We start from the raw sequence: 17,481 nt of genomic DNA on the forward strand, positions 1-17,481 counted from the left end.
TGTTCCAGAGAAAGGTCCAAGGGCCCCTTGGTCCTTCCCAGGAAGCCCCCTCTCCTCACCCCCAGGCTGTCTGGAGCCCACGTCCCACGTGGCCCCCGGTGCCCCCCATACCTGAGGAACTTGTTGAGGTCCCCGTGCTTCATGTACTCAAAGACCATGATGAGCGGGTCACCCTCCACGCAGACGCCATAGAACTTGACGATGTGTTCGTGCTGGAGGTTGGTCAGCAGCTCGGCCTCGCGGTGGAAGTCCTTGCGTGCATTGTCGCTGGCATCCTTCAGCGTCTGGGGACCAGGGGCAGAGGGGAGAAAACCAACACAGCTTAGACTGAGGGCGTGAGAGGGAAGCTGCGTTGAGAGGAATTCCTTTAGGGAGCTTTGAGGTTCCTGGATGGGAAGGACATTCATCTCATGTATCACCCAAAAGATTGAAAAACTAGCCTAATTCCTGAGGAAATAATGTTTGTATGAATAACTGAGGAACAGTTCCTTCTGGGTACGCAAAGGTTTAGTTTATGAAGGATTTACATAGATGTTCTTTCATTAAGTGACAGACATGAACTTTTTACAAGATATTGAATATAGTTCCCTGTGCTATACAGTAGGTCCTTGTTTATCTATTTTATATATAGTAGTGTGTATCTGTATCTGTTAAACCCAAGTTCCCAATATATCCATCCCCCCCACTCCTTTCCCGTTTGGTAACCATAAGTTTGTTTTCTATGTCTGTGAGTCTATTTCTGTTTTGTAAATAAGTTCATTTGTATCATTTTTTAGATCCCACAAATATTTGTCTTTGTCTGACTTCACTTAGTATGATAATCTCTAGGTCCATCCATATTGCTGCGAATGGCATTTATATCCTCCTTTTAAAGGGCTGAGTAATATTCCATTGTACATACGTACCACATCTTCTTTACCCATTCATCTGTCAATGGACATTTAGGTTGCTTCCATGTCTTGGTTATTGTAAATAGTGCTGCTGTGAACACTGGGGTGCATGTGTCTTTTAGAATTAGAGTTTTCTTCTTTTCCAGATATATGCCTAGGAGTGGGATTGCAGGATCATATGGTATTTTTCATTTTTTAAGGAACCTCCATACTGTTCTCCATAGTGGCTGTGCCAGTTTACATTTCCCCAACAATGTGAAGGGTTCCCTTTTCTCCACGTCGTCTCCAGCATTTATTATTTGTAGACTTCTTGATGATGGCCATTTTGACCAGTGCAAGGTGCAGACATTAACTTTTTATCACATTCATCTTTTTTAACCCTGGTCCCAATTACTACCTCGGACATCTCTCCGATTTGGGGGCTGGTTGTACTTTCTAGGCTACTCTGCACACCTTGCCTCTGCTCATATAACCTTTGTAAAGCTTTATATTATGGAAATATTCAGTAGAGAGAAGATCATAATGACCCCTCATGTACCCATCTTCCAGCTTCAACAATGATCACTTTGCCAGTCATTATTATGTAAGCTCTCCAGAAGCCTTCCCCAACTTGTGCCCCCACACACTGCTGGCTCAGGAAACATCCTTGCCAGTGAGCTCAAGAAGGCCAGTCATGCTGCCACAAAGGCAATGCCCAGGAGCATGCCAGCTGGCCTCTGGTGCCTCTAGTTCTCTGCTCACCCACCACGGTGTCACAGCAGGGCACAGCTGGCATTTGTTGGTGCCACACACACATGCTGAGCTCCTGTCCTGTGTCAGTCACTGACCAAAGCTGCGGTGGCATCAAGAAGACAATGACCCAAAGAGGGGCCTCAGACATTCATGAGCAAATAGGGTGATACATCACAATGATAATTCAAGCTCCAAACACAATGCCTGAATGAACTGGCTCTGCTGCATCGCTGTACAGCTTGATCTCTTGACATGCCTGTCTTGAAACTTATGCTTCCACCTTATGAAATGTCTGCAGCTGCCCAAATGACATGGGCCATGCCCCCCTGCCCCTGCCTGTGTTCATCCCTCTGCCTGGGATGCTGACTTGGTCAGGGTCACTGGTGTTGGAGGTTGAATAATGCCCCGCCCCAAAGGTATCCGCATCCTAATCCCTGTAACTTATGAATATGTTACCTTACATGGCAAAAAGGACTTTTTAAAATAAATTTATTTATTTATTTATTTATTGGCTGTATTGGGTCTTTGTTGCTGCATGCGGGCTTTCTGCAGTTGTGGAGAGCAGGGGCTACTCTTCGTTGCAGTGCGCGGGCTTCTCACTGCGGTGGCTTCTCTTGTTGTGGAGCACGGGCTCTAGGCACGCAGGCTTCAGTAAGTGTGGCTCGCAGGCTCTAGAGTACAGGCTCAGTAGTTGTGGCGCACGGGCTTAATTGCTCCTCGGCATGTGGGGTCTTCCTGGACCAGGGCTCGAACCCATGTCCCCTGCATTGGCAGGCAGATTCTTAACCACTGCACCACCAGGGAGCAAAAGGGGCTTTGCAGGTATGATTAAGGATCTTGATGTGGGGAAATAAGCCTGGATTATTCGAGTGGGCCCCAGTGTCATCATAAACAAGGGTCCTTCTAAGAGACCGGCAGGAGGGGCAAGAGAGAGAAACTATTAAGATAGAAGCAGAGGTCAGAGAGGAGAGAAGATGCTGTGCTGCTGGCTTTGAAGAAGGAAGAAGAGGCCATGAGCCGAGGAATGTGGGCAGCTCTAAAAGCTGGAAAAGGCAAGGAAACAAATTCTACCCTAGGCCCTCCAGAAGGAGCCAGGACATCTTGACTTTAACTAAGTAAACTGATTTCAGACTTCTGCCTCCAGAACTGTAAGAGAAATAATTTGTGTTGTTTAGGCCACTGAGTTTGTAATAGTTTGTTACAGCAGCCATAAGAACTAATACACCTGGCTAACACTTAGCAGTCCTCCAAGACTGGGCTTGGCCATCAGCTTTCTGAGAAACGTTCGCTGACCGCCTCATCATTGTCACATCCCCACGGCCTGGCCTCCCAGGCTAGGTTGGATGACCCTTCTAGGTACACCTCGTACCCACCTCTATCATATTGCCAGCCACAGTACATTCTCACTGCATGTTTATTTGCTTATCTCTGGTGTATATGGTGAGATTCTTGACCCAGGGACTGTGCCTTCCACCTCTGCACTGCTGGCATTGGGCACAGCGCCAGGCACATGGCAGGTATTCAAGATTTATTTGTGCAATGAGCCAGGGTTTAAACCTGGACCTTTTGATGAGAAGCGAGAACACCTCCCCTTTGGGTACCATAGTGTGAGGATCTGCCTTTGACTGAAAGGAGAACACAGACTTTGGCTCTGCTCTGGACCTCTCTGAACTCTGGCTTTCTCTTCTGTAGGGTGAGGGTAACAATATCATCTACTTCACAGGGTCCCTGGGAGGATTGGATGAGATACACTAAGTTGAGATGCCTCCCAGGCTCCCTGGTACAGACAGATATTTGGGAGATTTGAATTTGAAACTCCAACCAAGTTGCATTCAATTTGCTCGCGCTAGGATCCAAGAAGGTCAAAAGGTGCATGGATAAGGCAGGGGGCCAGCCCAAGGCATGAAAGTGCCCCTGAGTCTGCCACTGGTTCCCTCCTGAAATCCCTTACAGTCTGCAGAGTTTTCTCAGAGATCTAGTCTTTTTATGCAGGGGCTTCTCTGAGTCGCTGAGATAGCTTATTTCTATGGCCTTGGTCCATCCTTAACAGTGTGTTGGAGAAGGCAAATGAAACTTTCAGGTCATTATCACAAAGCATGAACAAATTCTGCATGTAAATTTTCTTCTCAAGTTTCAGCTATGTAGTGTTGATTCAAGAATGCTAAATTTTTTGTGTGTGTATGTGTGTGTGTGTGTGTCTGTGTGCCTGTGTGTGTGTGTGTTAGAGAAAGAGGTGGGGGGATGTCAGACAGTGGGGTAGAGTGGGAAAGAAGATAGGATTTTCAATGGGGAGGCACCAAACTGAAAAACTTAACAAGCATTTCATATTTCCATTTCCTAGCAAAATCCTATGGGAAGAGGCTCCACTCTTAGTGCAATGTTAAAAACTGTGCTTCAGTAACATTTTTGAATTTAAGAGAGGAGATTTCACTATTCATGGGACAAATGCATTTCACAAACCTGGCCTCATCCTATGTGCCCATCCATTTTTACATGTCAAGTTCTTTTTCTAAATTATAATCCAATTCTATTTTAAGAGATTCAGAAAATATGGCGGTAACGAGTTGGGCAAAATCATCTTCTGAATTTGGCACTCGAAGGACAGAATTTTTCTAAGGGTGGAACCATAGCCAGACAGCAATCAGAAGCTGGAAAAATCCTGCTATCAACCCTATTTATAGAATTCATCTCTGTTTTAGCACCATGGCTGATTGTGTCCCTTGGCAATGGACATGAGGCGGCAGCTTACCTCACTGACAACTCCCTCTACTGAAGTTTCATTTTGACAGGCATATTTGCCCCATCACTGAGCATTGCTATTTTCTTATTCCTAGTGTCTGCTTTGTAGCTTCATTTCTTCTTATTCCTGGTGAATTTCCTGACACTCTAAAGATGCCATCCTTTCTGAAGACATTCTCAAGGGAGAGGTCTTATCCTGAGCTGCAGCGAGTTGCTGTCTGGAGTACACACTGAGTCAGAGTTGGAAGAGTGGATTAGCATGATATAAAGTCAAGCACAGAACTGAGAAACTAGTGAAAGTAAAATAGAAGTAAGAAAATAAAAACAAAAGGAAGCTTAACATTCATCTGAAATGCTTCTGCACAATATTAAGGCTAATGGGAAGCTGGTAGGGGAGGCAAGAACACTTATTTGAAATCATTGGTGTGACTGGATGTCGTGAGCCATGACAAATGATTGTGCATTTCAAAGTATAGGTGGTTTAGGAGGCACAAGGTAACACAAAGATTGTGTCCTTTTTAAAATACTGATGTCATATTCTTCCCCTATACTTTTTAGAGAGCATAGCAACAGAGTTAAGGTGAAAGAGAAAAAAAAGAAGAGATTATTATGGCAAAACCTCACAATGCCCAATGCACACCACTGTGCTTAAAGCAGAGATGGAAATGAGTAAACCCTCCTATGAGGCAACCAAGATGCATTAGAATGTTTGTCAACATGCCTAAGCTCTTCTGGGTCAAGATCTGTTACTAATGGAGACTGTTTACTCTTCTGATATCTTCTAGACCTGCACTGTCCAATATGGTAGCCAATAGTCACGTGTAGTTAGTGATCATCTGAAATATGGTCCAAATTGAGATGTGTGTAAAATACAGATTTCAGATTCTGAAAACTTCGTATGCATGAAATACCTCATTAATATTTTTAGATTAATAGTATATTGAAATGATGATATTTTAGATAGGTTGAATTAAATAAAACACATCAATACAATGAGTTTCATCTGTTTCTTTTTACTTTTTAATGTGTAGACTAGGAAATTTTAAAACAGAAATGTGGCTTGCTTTTGTGGTCCATGTTATACTTCTATTGGACAGACCTGTTCTATAAAAGTCACCTTAGTAAGCTGTTAATGGGTCAACCTACCTCTTGGGAATGTTGGAAAACAATGTTAAACTGAAATAGAGTTAAGGCAGACACCCTCCCTATAAGGTCCTTATAAGCAATGATTATTCAAGTACTTAGGGTAAGCCATAGTCACAAGGCTATGTGATTCTTCTAACTTACAGGGCCTTCTCTAAAGAAAAGTAGAGGAAGCTTCTAACCAATGCTTACAAAAGTGAACTTTTGAGGAGTATATTGTAATAAATTCAGAGATAGAAAGAGCTTGATAGAAATAAAATCTTAGAAACTAGGAAGAGTGTAGTAGCTGTCTCCCCAACATTCCTACAAATGTAAAAGCTAATTAGATGACTGTATAAAAACAGTAATGAGGGCTTCCCTGGTGGCGAAGTGGTTGAGAGTCTGCCTGCCGATGCAGGGGACACGGGTTCGTGCCCCGGTCCGGGAAGATCCCACATGCTGCGGAGCGGCTGGGCCCGTGAGCCATGGCCGCTGAGCTTGCACGTCCGGAGCCTGTGCTCCGCAACGGGAGAGGCCACAACAGTGAGAGGCCCACGTACCGCAAAAAAAAAAAAAACAGTAATGATCACACACACACTCAGATAGTGCTCGCTGTACTAGAAATCAACACTCTGTGTAACTTTGCAGTTACATATGATTGACTGCAAAGGCCAGCCAATCATACGTAACTGGCCTTTGCAAGGACTTTAATTATATACCAAGTGCCAGCGTTAAATACAAGATTCATAGCCAGGGTGTTGACTGCTGCTATGTTTATTTTCACAATGGTGCTCTCATGGTTCCAAATCTAACAAGCCAACCATCCAATGGGAAACATGAGGTTAATTTCTAATTCATATACTTAAAAATACTTGCAATAATTTGGGGGATAAAATTGATGGTTTGTGCATGTATATTACATCAAGTTGCATAATACAAATGCTAAATCTTTGAAAGATGGGAAACTAATTCATAGCAACTGTCATATTAGAGAAATATTGACTCAAAAGAGTGAATCAGAAGTTGGCCTCCGACATGGACAACTGCAAGATATTTACAGGCTTTAAATATGCTAGCATACAATTGACTGAGACAATTCCACTAGATAGAAAGGAGCTGGTAGATCACAGTAGACCATGACTCGATTACGAGTTCTGCTGTCATGTTAAAGTCAATTAAAAAGCAGCCCATCTATCACAATGCACGTGTTCTAGAGATACAGAGGAGTGAAATGAATACTCCAGCTATGTCTGGTATCAGATGAGACCTCATTAGAGTGAAATGCACTGCTTGTTTTCAGCATTTCTGAAAAGATGTAGATAAATTGGAGAAAAGCCAGAAAAAAAGGGTTAACAGGACAAATTAACAAGACAAAAAACAGATCTCCCATCAAAGGTTAAAAGTTGAAGTTACTGGGAAAGGAACATTGATGGAGAAACTTAATAAAGGGGGCCCACCGTGACAAGTACAAGAGGGATTCTGACACGGAAAATGTTACTGTCCATCCTACAGCACATGTGGGTGTGTACGTACACACACATACACACACACACACACACAAGCACATGCACTCACACACACGCCAGGGAAGAATGCACTTCCACTAAAGGACATAGAAATCTATTAAGCAATGCCCAGACCATAAAGATGATTAAGCCTTTTAACAAGCCACTGTTAAAGTTCTACCATTTCTGTTCCCAGAAACTTGTAAAGATGGAATTGGTAGTACTTTCTGCAACATTATATTCTGTTAAGGAATAAAATCGATTTTTTTAGGGCAACACTGACAAATGTTCTCTTAAATACACTAACCTGGTCATTATCAATTTCTATTTTGTGGGAACAGGGATTTCACACACCAATTTAAATGGAGAAATGGAGGGGGGCACGGGAGGAGGAAGGAATGGTTGAGAGACTTCACAGTTAATCGAGATGTGAGGACTGATGTGACAACTATCAGTAGAAAATAAAAAGAAGGAAGGAAAGGAAGAAAGGGAGGAAGGAAAGAAGGGAGGGAGGGAGGAAGGGAGGGAGGGAGGAAGGAAGGAAGGAAGGAAGGAAAGAAGGGAGGGAGGAAGGGAGGAAGGAAGGAAAGAAGGAAGGAAGGAAGGAAAGAAGGGAGGGAGGGAGGAAGGGAGGGAGGGAGGAAGGAAGGAAGGAACGAAGGAAGGAATGAAGGGAGGAAGGAAAGAAGGGAGGGAGGGGGGAAGGGAGGGAGGGAGGGAGGAAGGAAGGAAGGGAGGAGAGGAGAAAGAAAATAGCCATCTATCTTAAAAATAAACTTGCCTGGTGAAAACACTTGAATCGATGAACTCTTGACGCTCTTTCTCATTTACAAATGGTTTCCCTGTTCCAGAACTGAAGGATAAGCTGTCTTTTTCGAGATCTTCTACTGCCCTTACACATATTCTGAGACAACTGGCTCTAGTTGCTTCTGGCCCATAAGTGGCCTCGCCTGTGTCACATGACCACCTTGGATGCTTGGACCTCAGGCAGGTGCCTGGCAGGAACACTGACTGGAGTAACTGGTTGCATGGCATTTCCTTCTTAAGGAATCTGAAGGTGAGTAATAGAGACCGTGGGAGCAGCAGCGGGCAGGAGGCAGCAGCCCAATGCTAGGGAACAGAGGAGGGGAGAGACAGCTGCGCCACACCAGCAGGGAAGCCTGGAGGAGAGCCCTAGTGCCTCCTGTGAGGATAACAAAGGGACCGTCCTAAGGGCCAGCTCAGATCCTGTGAGCTTCTGGATCCCAGCTGCTTCACTCACAGTGAGGCTCAGTGGTCCTGCAGATCCTATTTGAGTCATTCATCTTTCAGTTTTTCCTGTCAGATCTCTTTCCCCTTTTTGTTTAGCATCTCTAATATTCTTTCACAGAACCAATGCCTCCTTACATTTGGTCCATGTGTGTGGTTAGAGCTGACCTCATCTTCCATTTGCAAGGATATACATGTGACCCAGGCCTAGATAATCAGAACATTCTATTCCCTTGGCTGGAGGGCCTGGTGAAACAACTCAAGACAAGCCAATACGAGTTGGTCCTTCGACTTTTGCATAATTGTTGGGAAAGAAGAACTCTCTTTTGGGTTGCTAGGATGGCCGCATCTAAGCCCAGAGCCACTGCTGACGAGTCTTTAGCATAGTGTGGGGAGAACCTGCCAGAGAATACAGTCAGCAGAGAAGAAAGCAGAGCCAGAAGATGGAGAGAGAGGGAGACAGAGAATTGCTGATGCCCTGGATCTTTCAGTGCCTGAAGCTAGAGCACCAGCAGCAAGGTCTTCCAGTAGCTTGGGCAAATACATTCCCTTTTCTACTTAAACCAGCTTGAGTTGGGTTTTCAATGAATATTATACTGCTCTTATTATCAAAGCTGATTAGGGTATTTTGCTTGTATCCTCCTGAGGCCAAAGCACTCATCTGGAATCATTTGCCTTATTTCCACCTATTCCCTTGAATTACATTTCTACCCAGGAAAACATGAAAATCTCTCTCGTCATTACACACAAATAAGCACAACTACACACTCCTTTGTATTACTTCATAAGTGGTATTACGTTGAATTTCCTCAGTTTGGTTTATTAGGGCATGTGTAGAATTCAGTATGTGAAAACGTGGTGCACAGTGGGCATGGGGCTGGTGAGGAGGTTGGAGTTTTAGTCCTAGGTCTGACATTAAGTGATCTCATTCAAGCTATGTAATTTTGGATAGGTCATTTATCTTCTCTGGACCTCGTTGGCAAAATGTATGAGTTAAGCTAAAGAATTTCAATAATAGCTCTATATATCTGCACAGTGATTCAATCATTTCTAAAATGATTTCTCATTCGATTATATCATATATATATATATATATATATATATATAATCTCATGAAATTATTTCTTACCTAGAAATGCCAACTGCCAATTATTTACTTTTTCAAAAGGCTATTATTTCAATAGCCCATCCATCCATCCATCCATTCAACAAGCATTTATTGACTGCTACTACATATTAGGCAATGTGCTAAAAGGCATGTTTCCTATCCTCAAGAATATGCCACTGTAATGGAGAAGATAGACACTCATGTCATTGACTAAATATACCCATGAATACATGTATAATTAACAACCTTGACATATGCTGTAAAGGACAAGTACAGATGCCTTAATACGTGGAACTGGGAATTCTGACCTAGACGGGGGAGCAGCAAGGGGTAGTCTCCTTGAAGGAGCAACTCTAGCTGAGAGCTGATGGGTGAGTGGGAGCTGTGTGGCCCCAAGGCTGTGCTGGGGCCCTCCAGGCACAGGCATAGCCACAGCGTGTTGGATGCTACTTTGGGCTGGCTCACGGTAACGTGCCACATGGTGTATCAGTCAACTCCGCCAAAGCTCTTGCATCATTTCCTCTGTTGTTGACAAGCAAATATTCAGAAACATGAAAAACAAAAAGCCTTCATTAGATGCGAAAAAATGTGCCTGCTGAACTCAGATGTCACCATTTCGCATCTCGCCAAGTCTTCTTGTGCAGAATCTCTGACTTGCTTTAACTTACACCTTGAGGAAGCCACTCAGCTTCTCTGGGTCTTGGATTTGCCATTTATAAAACATGGGACTTGGATTATAGATTATAGATATGATTCCTAAGGCTTCTGTTGTGTTCAGCATTTTCTGTTTCTAGAAGTACACCTGAGTTAGTGGAGAGGGGAAAGAGAGGCCATGAATCCTACAAAGCCCACTTGTGGCTGTATTTAAAAAATGAAAATTAGCGCACATTCACAGCACAAGGAAAGGTTGTAGGAATTGTAGCTATTGAAATGCAGGTCGGATGGAGCCAAAACTAGTTAACGCATCCACAGCTAATGCAGGGAAATGGTGATGCAGTGTTTCCTAGGCAATTGAGTTACTTAAAGGTAAAGGAACTCATTTTGATCAAAGACTGGTTTCTCTGCTTCTCATCCTCTCTGTGGGTTCTTCAGTTGTCATTCAGTGGAAAGGGACAAATCCATTTCACTAAAAAACAAAGGTTATCCAAAAAATCAAGAAAAGGGCAATGCGGCTGGATCCAAACAAGCAGATAGTCTAATGCGAGAGGCCTGCTCAGCCTCCCATGCTCCCTTGAGGGGCTTGCGCATGCCTTAGGGTCGCTCCCACTTTAAACTGGCTTCTGTGGATCCCTCAAACCTTAAGTCATTTGGGGCAAGCGATGCCAGAATTTACAGGAACCTGACATCTGTCAGTCTGAATGCAAAACCTCGGATTTCAAACCAGTCAGTTCCTTCTAGAGAAGGAAAAAGGACAATAGCTGCTATTTCTTAGCATGCATAATCAATGCTGCAGGGGTTGCTAGGCAACAGGCAGGAAGACCGTCAAACATCCCTGGGTGCCTCCAATGGAGGAGAAGCAGCCCTGGCAGCCATTCCTCAGAGGTGAAGGGCTATGCAGGCCCTGGAGGCCACGTTCAGTTTGTCTCATTCCTTTAAAAAAATCCCTTTATTGTGGTCAGGACGGAACCATAGATATTTTCCTCCCGGGCTTATTAGATAGTCTTTGAATACACTTTCAATTGGCCCACACACCTAAAAATGAGCAGATCAGGCTGGTGAGAGGCAGCTCTGTGAAAGGTTCATGTGTTTTTCTGACCCAATTCATCCCGGAGCCCGTGAAAAATTGGACTTGTTTCTTCCGTGGCTGTAGCCTCTGGATCCCAGAAAGTTAAAATGGGCCTCCTCTCTGAAGCTTGAAATCATTCTGGCCAATGTAAGCAAAGCCTCCAATTTCAACGAAAGTTCACATTCAAGGTCATCGAGATGAGATTTCTTAGCTGTGTGACCTTGAAGTTGAAATGAATTTTTAAGCTGTAGATATTTTGCTCTCTCTACTTGAAATAAAGGGACAAATTTGCTTGGTTTTTTTTTTGTTTTGTTTTTTTTGTTTGTTTGTTTTTTGTTTTTTTTGCAGTACGCGGGCCTCTCACTGTTGTGTCCTCTCCCGTTGCGGAGCACAGGCTCCGGACGCGCAGGCTCAGCGGCCATGGCTCACGGGCCCAGCCGCTCCGTGGCATGTGGGATCTTCCCAGACCAGGGCACGAACCCATGTCCCCTGCATCAGCAGGCGGACTCTCAACCACTGCGCCACCAGGGAAGCCCTGGTTTTGTTTTTGTTTTGTTCTTCAGCAGTGTTGATTAAAGAGCAAATGCTCATCGTGGGTCGTTAATTTATAAACATTCATTTGGGAAAGCCAGGAGGTTTATGGTCACTAGGGCCTGGGTCGGAGTCAGGGGTGGGATTAGGGCTATGACTGGGATTTAAACCAGAAAGAAGCCTCACCGGCAGTAGTGATGGGAAGCATGCTGTGGACAGAACAACTGGCTACACATTGCTGATGCTGGCTGATCCTTCATCATGACGAGCCCAAGCCCTGAAATCCTGTTTTAGCACTAGTTTGGAAGGAAATGTAACGTCTGAGTTGAGGGCGCCGTGGAGTTAGTCTCCTTAAGGACACTGCAAGAAGTACACCGAAGCAGGAGCAGAATTAGGAGTGATATGGAAATGAAAGGCAATACCCACTGAGAAATTCTGTGAGTCTATCTCTTTATCAGGCTGCGGTCTTTCAGCTATTCCTACACTGTCCTCTAGGTTTCCCTAATCTCCCAGGATTTTCTCACATTCAAAGACTTCACCTTGTGACCTCATGAAGTGAATTTCTGAAGGTCTGACTTAGCTCCCTGGATGGCCTCCAAATATCAGTGGGAAACATGGCCCCAGGGCCTTTAGTCTCCCTGCCTATGACACATGCTAGACTAGGCTTATAGGTTCCCTGTGTCTTCCAGCTCTAACCTTGCATCAGGCTATGAATTTACAAAAACAGAGGCACCTTTCGGTCCCATTTTTCCAAAGGGGGGAAAAAAGATAGCAGCAGAAGAAAGCAAAGACTGCAGATATAACTCTGCCAAATGTTCTGAACATTTTGTGCTTTAAAAAATAACAAACTTTTTGAGTAAATGAAAGAAAAGAGGAAGCAGTTGCAGCAGCAGGAATTAAACATCCTCAGCGTCCCCTCAGGATTCTCACTTTACACCACTCACCCCACTTAACCTCGCATCTCTCTAGCATCTCCCTTCCCCTCTTCTCTCCTCTGTCTCACTCCCCTCTTCCATTCTATCTTAGAGATGATGTTTATTTGATAGATATTACATTGCTCATCCCTAGAAAGGTCTGTCCTTTATTCACCCCCGAGTGCAGCTTTTTAGGAGCCTTTGCTGAGAGTCTAAGAGTATCCGTGCCACTTGGCTTAGTTACTTTTGATGACAAGGAAAGCAAATACACAGTGCTTCATCCGGATGAACTTTAACAGAAACTGTGTTTAGTCTGCAGGTTGGGGAAGTTCAAGAATCATTTTATTTCTCTCCTCTGTTACCCATTACACATATATTAAAGTATTTTAAGGCTAAGTACAACAGTAATGGAACACGTCTCATTTTTTAAAAGTTGTCCTGGTTATGAGTAAATAAATGTCATTTGTACAAATATTCTGTGTTTGGCCAAGCAAACAAACAAATAAAAACCCAAACTCAATCATGTTAGGCCAAGAAGTTACATCTTATTACATTAGCCACGTCCGTATTCATTCGGCATTTAATTCATTTTATAAACATATGACTCTTTTAAGTGTTTTACATATATTATACCTTGGTGATTTTTTTTTTGTAATTTTGACAATGCATGTGTAAAAGATATGCTGAAGTCTTTTGTGCTATTTATGTTGATTCTTGTGATTCAGAGAGCTCAGTGGAAATTTTAGCCCTTTCAGTAACGTTTACCTTATTGAAGAACAGGTCTTCTTTTTTGAGTTTATGAAGAAATGGCTATGATGAAGGACTTTCAGACTTCTGTGTAAAATCTTGTGTCTCCTAGGAAGGTGGGATCTACCAGAGATGTCAGCCATGCCAGATGGAATCATGATTACGGCCTTGGAGACATTTGGGAGGGACAAAGTAAGTATAACAGAAGTTCTCAACAGGACTGAGGCTGAGAGGGGACGTGAAGGCCACAGTCTCCCTTCCAGAACCTTCGAACAGGAGACAAACTCCCGCTGAGCTTGGACAAGCACCGAGCAACCTGAGGAGACAGCGGAGTCTCCAAGACTCGGCCAGTTGGATTCTGTTTGACCTCACTGACCTCTATCCAGAATTTAGTTCACATTGACCGGGAAGAGTAGCTCAGAGCCATTCACAGCCTGTAGACTGGAAGGTTGTCCCTGAGCAGAACCTCTGACAGTTGGATGTGCCCCAAATATCCTTCCCACTGTCCATTCCTCTAAAGGAATTTGAACACATCCACCATAGCAGATGTCATTTGCTCCTGAATTGGCCACTACAATAACATAAAATAAAGCATCACCTCCACACCTGGGTGTGACCATGGATAATGAGACATTCTGGAGTGTTTGCTTACCTTCACTGCCACCAAGATCTTGTCCTGCTCAGGACAGAGGTTATAGCATTCAGCTAGGAAAACTTTTCCAAAGGCTCCTTCGCCTAGTTCCCTTTTCAGAACAATGTTATGTCTCTTGATGTGCTGAACAACTGTAAAACAAAGACAGAATGGACATTGGAATAGAGGCATGTGGAGCTGCAGGCAGAGGATGGGGAGTCAGTGGCTGCATCCTGAGCTTGCAGGCCCCCCGGTTCTCTCCTCCACACAAGGATAACCAGACGGGAAGCTCAGTGTCCATCCACCCCAAAGGGTTGGAAGGTGGCGGCATTGCCTTGCTCTCCGGAGTGGAATGATTGTTTCTGATAGAACTAAAGGAACCACCGAGCCGTTGGCTGCAGAATGTCATGAATGAGCTTTACAGACTAGGAAAGGGGAGAAATGAGAAGGGAATGGATATTAATGGCAGGCCTCTCACAAGCCAGATGTTTTGCATGTATTTGTCAGTTATGTGTCTGGTGGGAAAGGCAGAGAGCTAGCCAGGAAGCCTTAAGTCTTTGTTAAGCCCCCTCAGACTCCTGAGGGAGAGAGGCTCAGAGGATACAAAGGGAAAATGCAAGATCTGTGCATTGCTGATTAAGGCTGTGTCCTCAACTCACTTTTCGCTTCCTGCTGAGGTAGGCTTCATGGTTGAGCCGTAGTGACTCCTTTTGTTTAGACCAGAAATGTCTAGAAAAGGCTGGCTTCCTTAGCTCCTTTCTAAGATTGTGTCCTAGTCTTGGCTCTCCAAAGCTAAGAGGAGACAAGAATAGAAGCATCTGGGGAAGGCAGAATATTCCTCCCTCTCATTCAGAGCAGAGCTGACCCATGTCACTCATCCATGTGCCTTACTGGGGAAAGAGGCAGGAGGTGGTCCAGGGTCCTTTAAAGCCCAGTAGTGCAAGGTGGGAGGGGAGTGAGTGATTCTCAGGACAGAGCCAGCGGAGAAGCCCAAAAAGAGACTGTGCAGAGGACAGAGCTGCAGTGTGAGCTTGGGCCTCTTCACCCAGCACATCAAGTGTTGGATCCCTTAGACCAGGGTTTCCACCAGGTCAATGGCACCATGCTTTTCTGGACGACTCATCCCTGAATGGCAGAGTTTAAAAGGACTGTGACTCCCTCTAGAGGTTGGAATGTGCAGCCAACAATATTCTCTCATTTGACTCTCACCACACTGGGAAGCATTCCTTCCTACATTTTATACTTGGAGAAACTAAGTCTGCGAGAAATTCAATGATGCATAAGCATGGGAATGGAGGAGTTGGCATTGGAACTTAGGTCTGTCTGAATCCAGAGTCCGTGATTTTTCTTTGATACCACAAAGTTCCTTTCCAATTGTAAATTGTGTTAAGCATAACAAGAGAAATAGAAACATATAATAGACTAAAAAGTAAAAATAGTCTTCCAGCTTCCTCTCTGCTTAGTTCACTCTTCAAAGGCCAGTTCAAACTCTCAAAAGTTCAAAAGTTCAAAAGGAAACACAAGGCACATCTCTGTAGTTTTAATAATAATAAAGTGAATACCCATGAACCCACCATTCCATTGTAAGAAACAGAATATTACTAGTACTTTTAAAGCACCACTGTGTTCTTTCTTGATTGTACCCACTTCCTACTCACCTCCCAGGGGTAACCACTATCCTGTATTTTGTGTTAATCGTTTGCCTTATTGGTTTGCTATCAATGACGTATCCCAAACCAGAGATTGTTGGGCTTTGCCTGTTTTGAACTTATATAAATGGAATCATACTACAAGCATCCTTCCATGTCTTACATCTGTCACTCAACAATGTCCTTGAGATTGAATTACATTGTGTGTGTAGTAGTAACTCTTTTGCTTTTACTACTTTATAATATTCTGTGGAAGGACTGTAACACCATTTATTTATCCATTCTATGTTGATGGATATGTTATACAGTTTCTTTTTAGATACAGCTTGATATAAAATGCAACTGGTGCTTAAGGTTCTGTTTTAATAGGATTTTCCCCCTTATAATTCATGTGGTTTGGAGCTATGGCTGCTTCCATGGGCCTCTGGGAACTAGGGTGATAAAAATCAAAAGGTCTTTTATGAGCAACATTATTAATGAATCTAAGAATGTATATTAATTTCTCATGCTCCAGTAGCAATGATTGAATTTAAGAGGGGAGAAATGTGTTCATTAGGAAGAGTGCCCATATGAAGAGATGAATGTAATTCTTGCAGAGAATTAGCCGTCTTATTTAAATCTAATATTTAACTCCATGGTTGTCACATGTTCATTGGGAATTAAATTGCCACTTGATTTACTTTACACTCCAACCAGATCAAGGCAAGTATTTAACTTTTTTTTTTTGCATTTAATTTATACTTTTCCTTCCTCCCTCCCTCCCTCCTTTCTTTCCTCCCCCCCTCCCTCCCTCCCTCCCTCCTTTCTTTCTTTCTCTCTTTCTTTCTTTCTTTTCTTTGTTTCTTTTTCCCTTTCCATTCCTTCCTTCCTCCCTCCCCTCCCCCTTTCTCTCTTCCTCTTTCTCTCTTTCTCTCTTTCTTTCTTTCTTTCATTCCAAGCAGTAAAAAAAAGTTGGTGGCAAATAAGTTCATAAAGCTATGGATAAAGCCACAACTTGGTCATCTTCAAAGCTAAAATTGATGAGACCAGTTTTCCCATGTTGACCTTGAAGGCAGTAAATGCATCTTTTCTTTAAGAAATGGGCTATTTTGCATTAATTTGTTTTGCTATGTTTGAGATATAATAGATTACAAGAATGCTGGCCTTTTGCCAATGTACTCCCTCTAAATAGAATGAATTTCTCTTTTCTAAGACTGGAAGCCACCAAAGGGCACAGGTAACAATTTTGTGTTTGTATTTGCATTCCTGTCAGGGTCTCACAGCTGGTGCTATCCAAACATTTGTTGAAAAATGTGCCAAATGATAATAAAAACAACAGACAAATACTGTTTAGTTGTATTATTTCAGTTAACTGACAAAAACCTTATTGAGTATGTAGACAATAAAGCAGCCCAATTCTCCAAGATATCAGGAGTAGGGAGAACAACTAGTCTGAAGCTATTACATCCCTGAGCTAAGAATTTCTTCCCATTCTCTTCCAGGAGAGCATTGGGACTTATCCCAACCTGCCTCATTTTCTGCTTCCCTCAATCAAGAGAAGTCCCTGGTACCTTCTCAGGACCTCCCTCTTTATCCAGCCTCAAACCCCCCAATTGCTTACAAGTGCCCAAGGCTGAGCCAATGCTAACGTCTTCACCTTCCTCACAACCCCTTCCATCAGTCCCTCTGGGCTCGCTCCCCTGTCATCCACAAGCTCCCTGTATCCTCAATCTCTCCTTAAACTTCCCTTTACCTCCTCGACTCAAATAAAACCTTGGCTATGTCAGAGGAAACTCATGCCTTCCCCCTGCAGCCCTCTCAAATGAAAGCGATTCCCACTCCTCACCCCCAGGTACTTCAAGGCCTGTGTGCCTGATGTCTGACCATTACCGACCCCACTACTGCTAGAGACCCAGCCAGCTAAAAGCATCTATCTTAGGGAAACATCAGCCTGACCATG

The 17,481-nt window shown here is 43.6% G+C and overlaps 1 protein-coding gene across 3 annotated transcripts in view; it reads right to left on the reverse strand.

Annotated features, from left to right (window-relative positions):
• Positions 1 to 17,481, reverse strand: part of NTRK2 (neurotrophic receptor tyrosine kinase 2) — a gene marked incomplete at both ends in the record, with an annotated part of 379,052 nt that overhangs the window by 75,963 nt on the left and 285,608 nt on the right. For all 3 annotated transcript variants that reach the window (XM_079706398.1, XM_079706397.1, XM_079706396.1), the window contains 2 exons: positions 112 to 284; positions 13,915 to 14,045. In XM_079706398.1, the coding sequence (XP_079562524.1) occupies positions 112 to 284; positions 13,915 to 14,045 (304 nt within the window). The remainder of the gene's footprint in view (positions 1 to 111; positions 285 to 13,914; positions 14,046 to 17,481) is intronic.

The sequence above is a fragment of the Hyperoodon ampullatus genome, assembly GCF_949752795.1.
Source record: "Hyperoodon ampullatus genome assembly, chromosome: 6".
NCBI classification, from domain to species: domain Eukaryota; kingdom Metazoa; phylum Chordata; class Mammalia; order Artiodactyla; family Ziphiidae; genus Hyperoodon; species Hyperoodon ampullatus.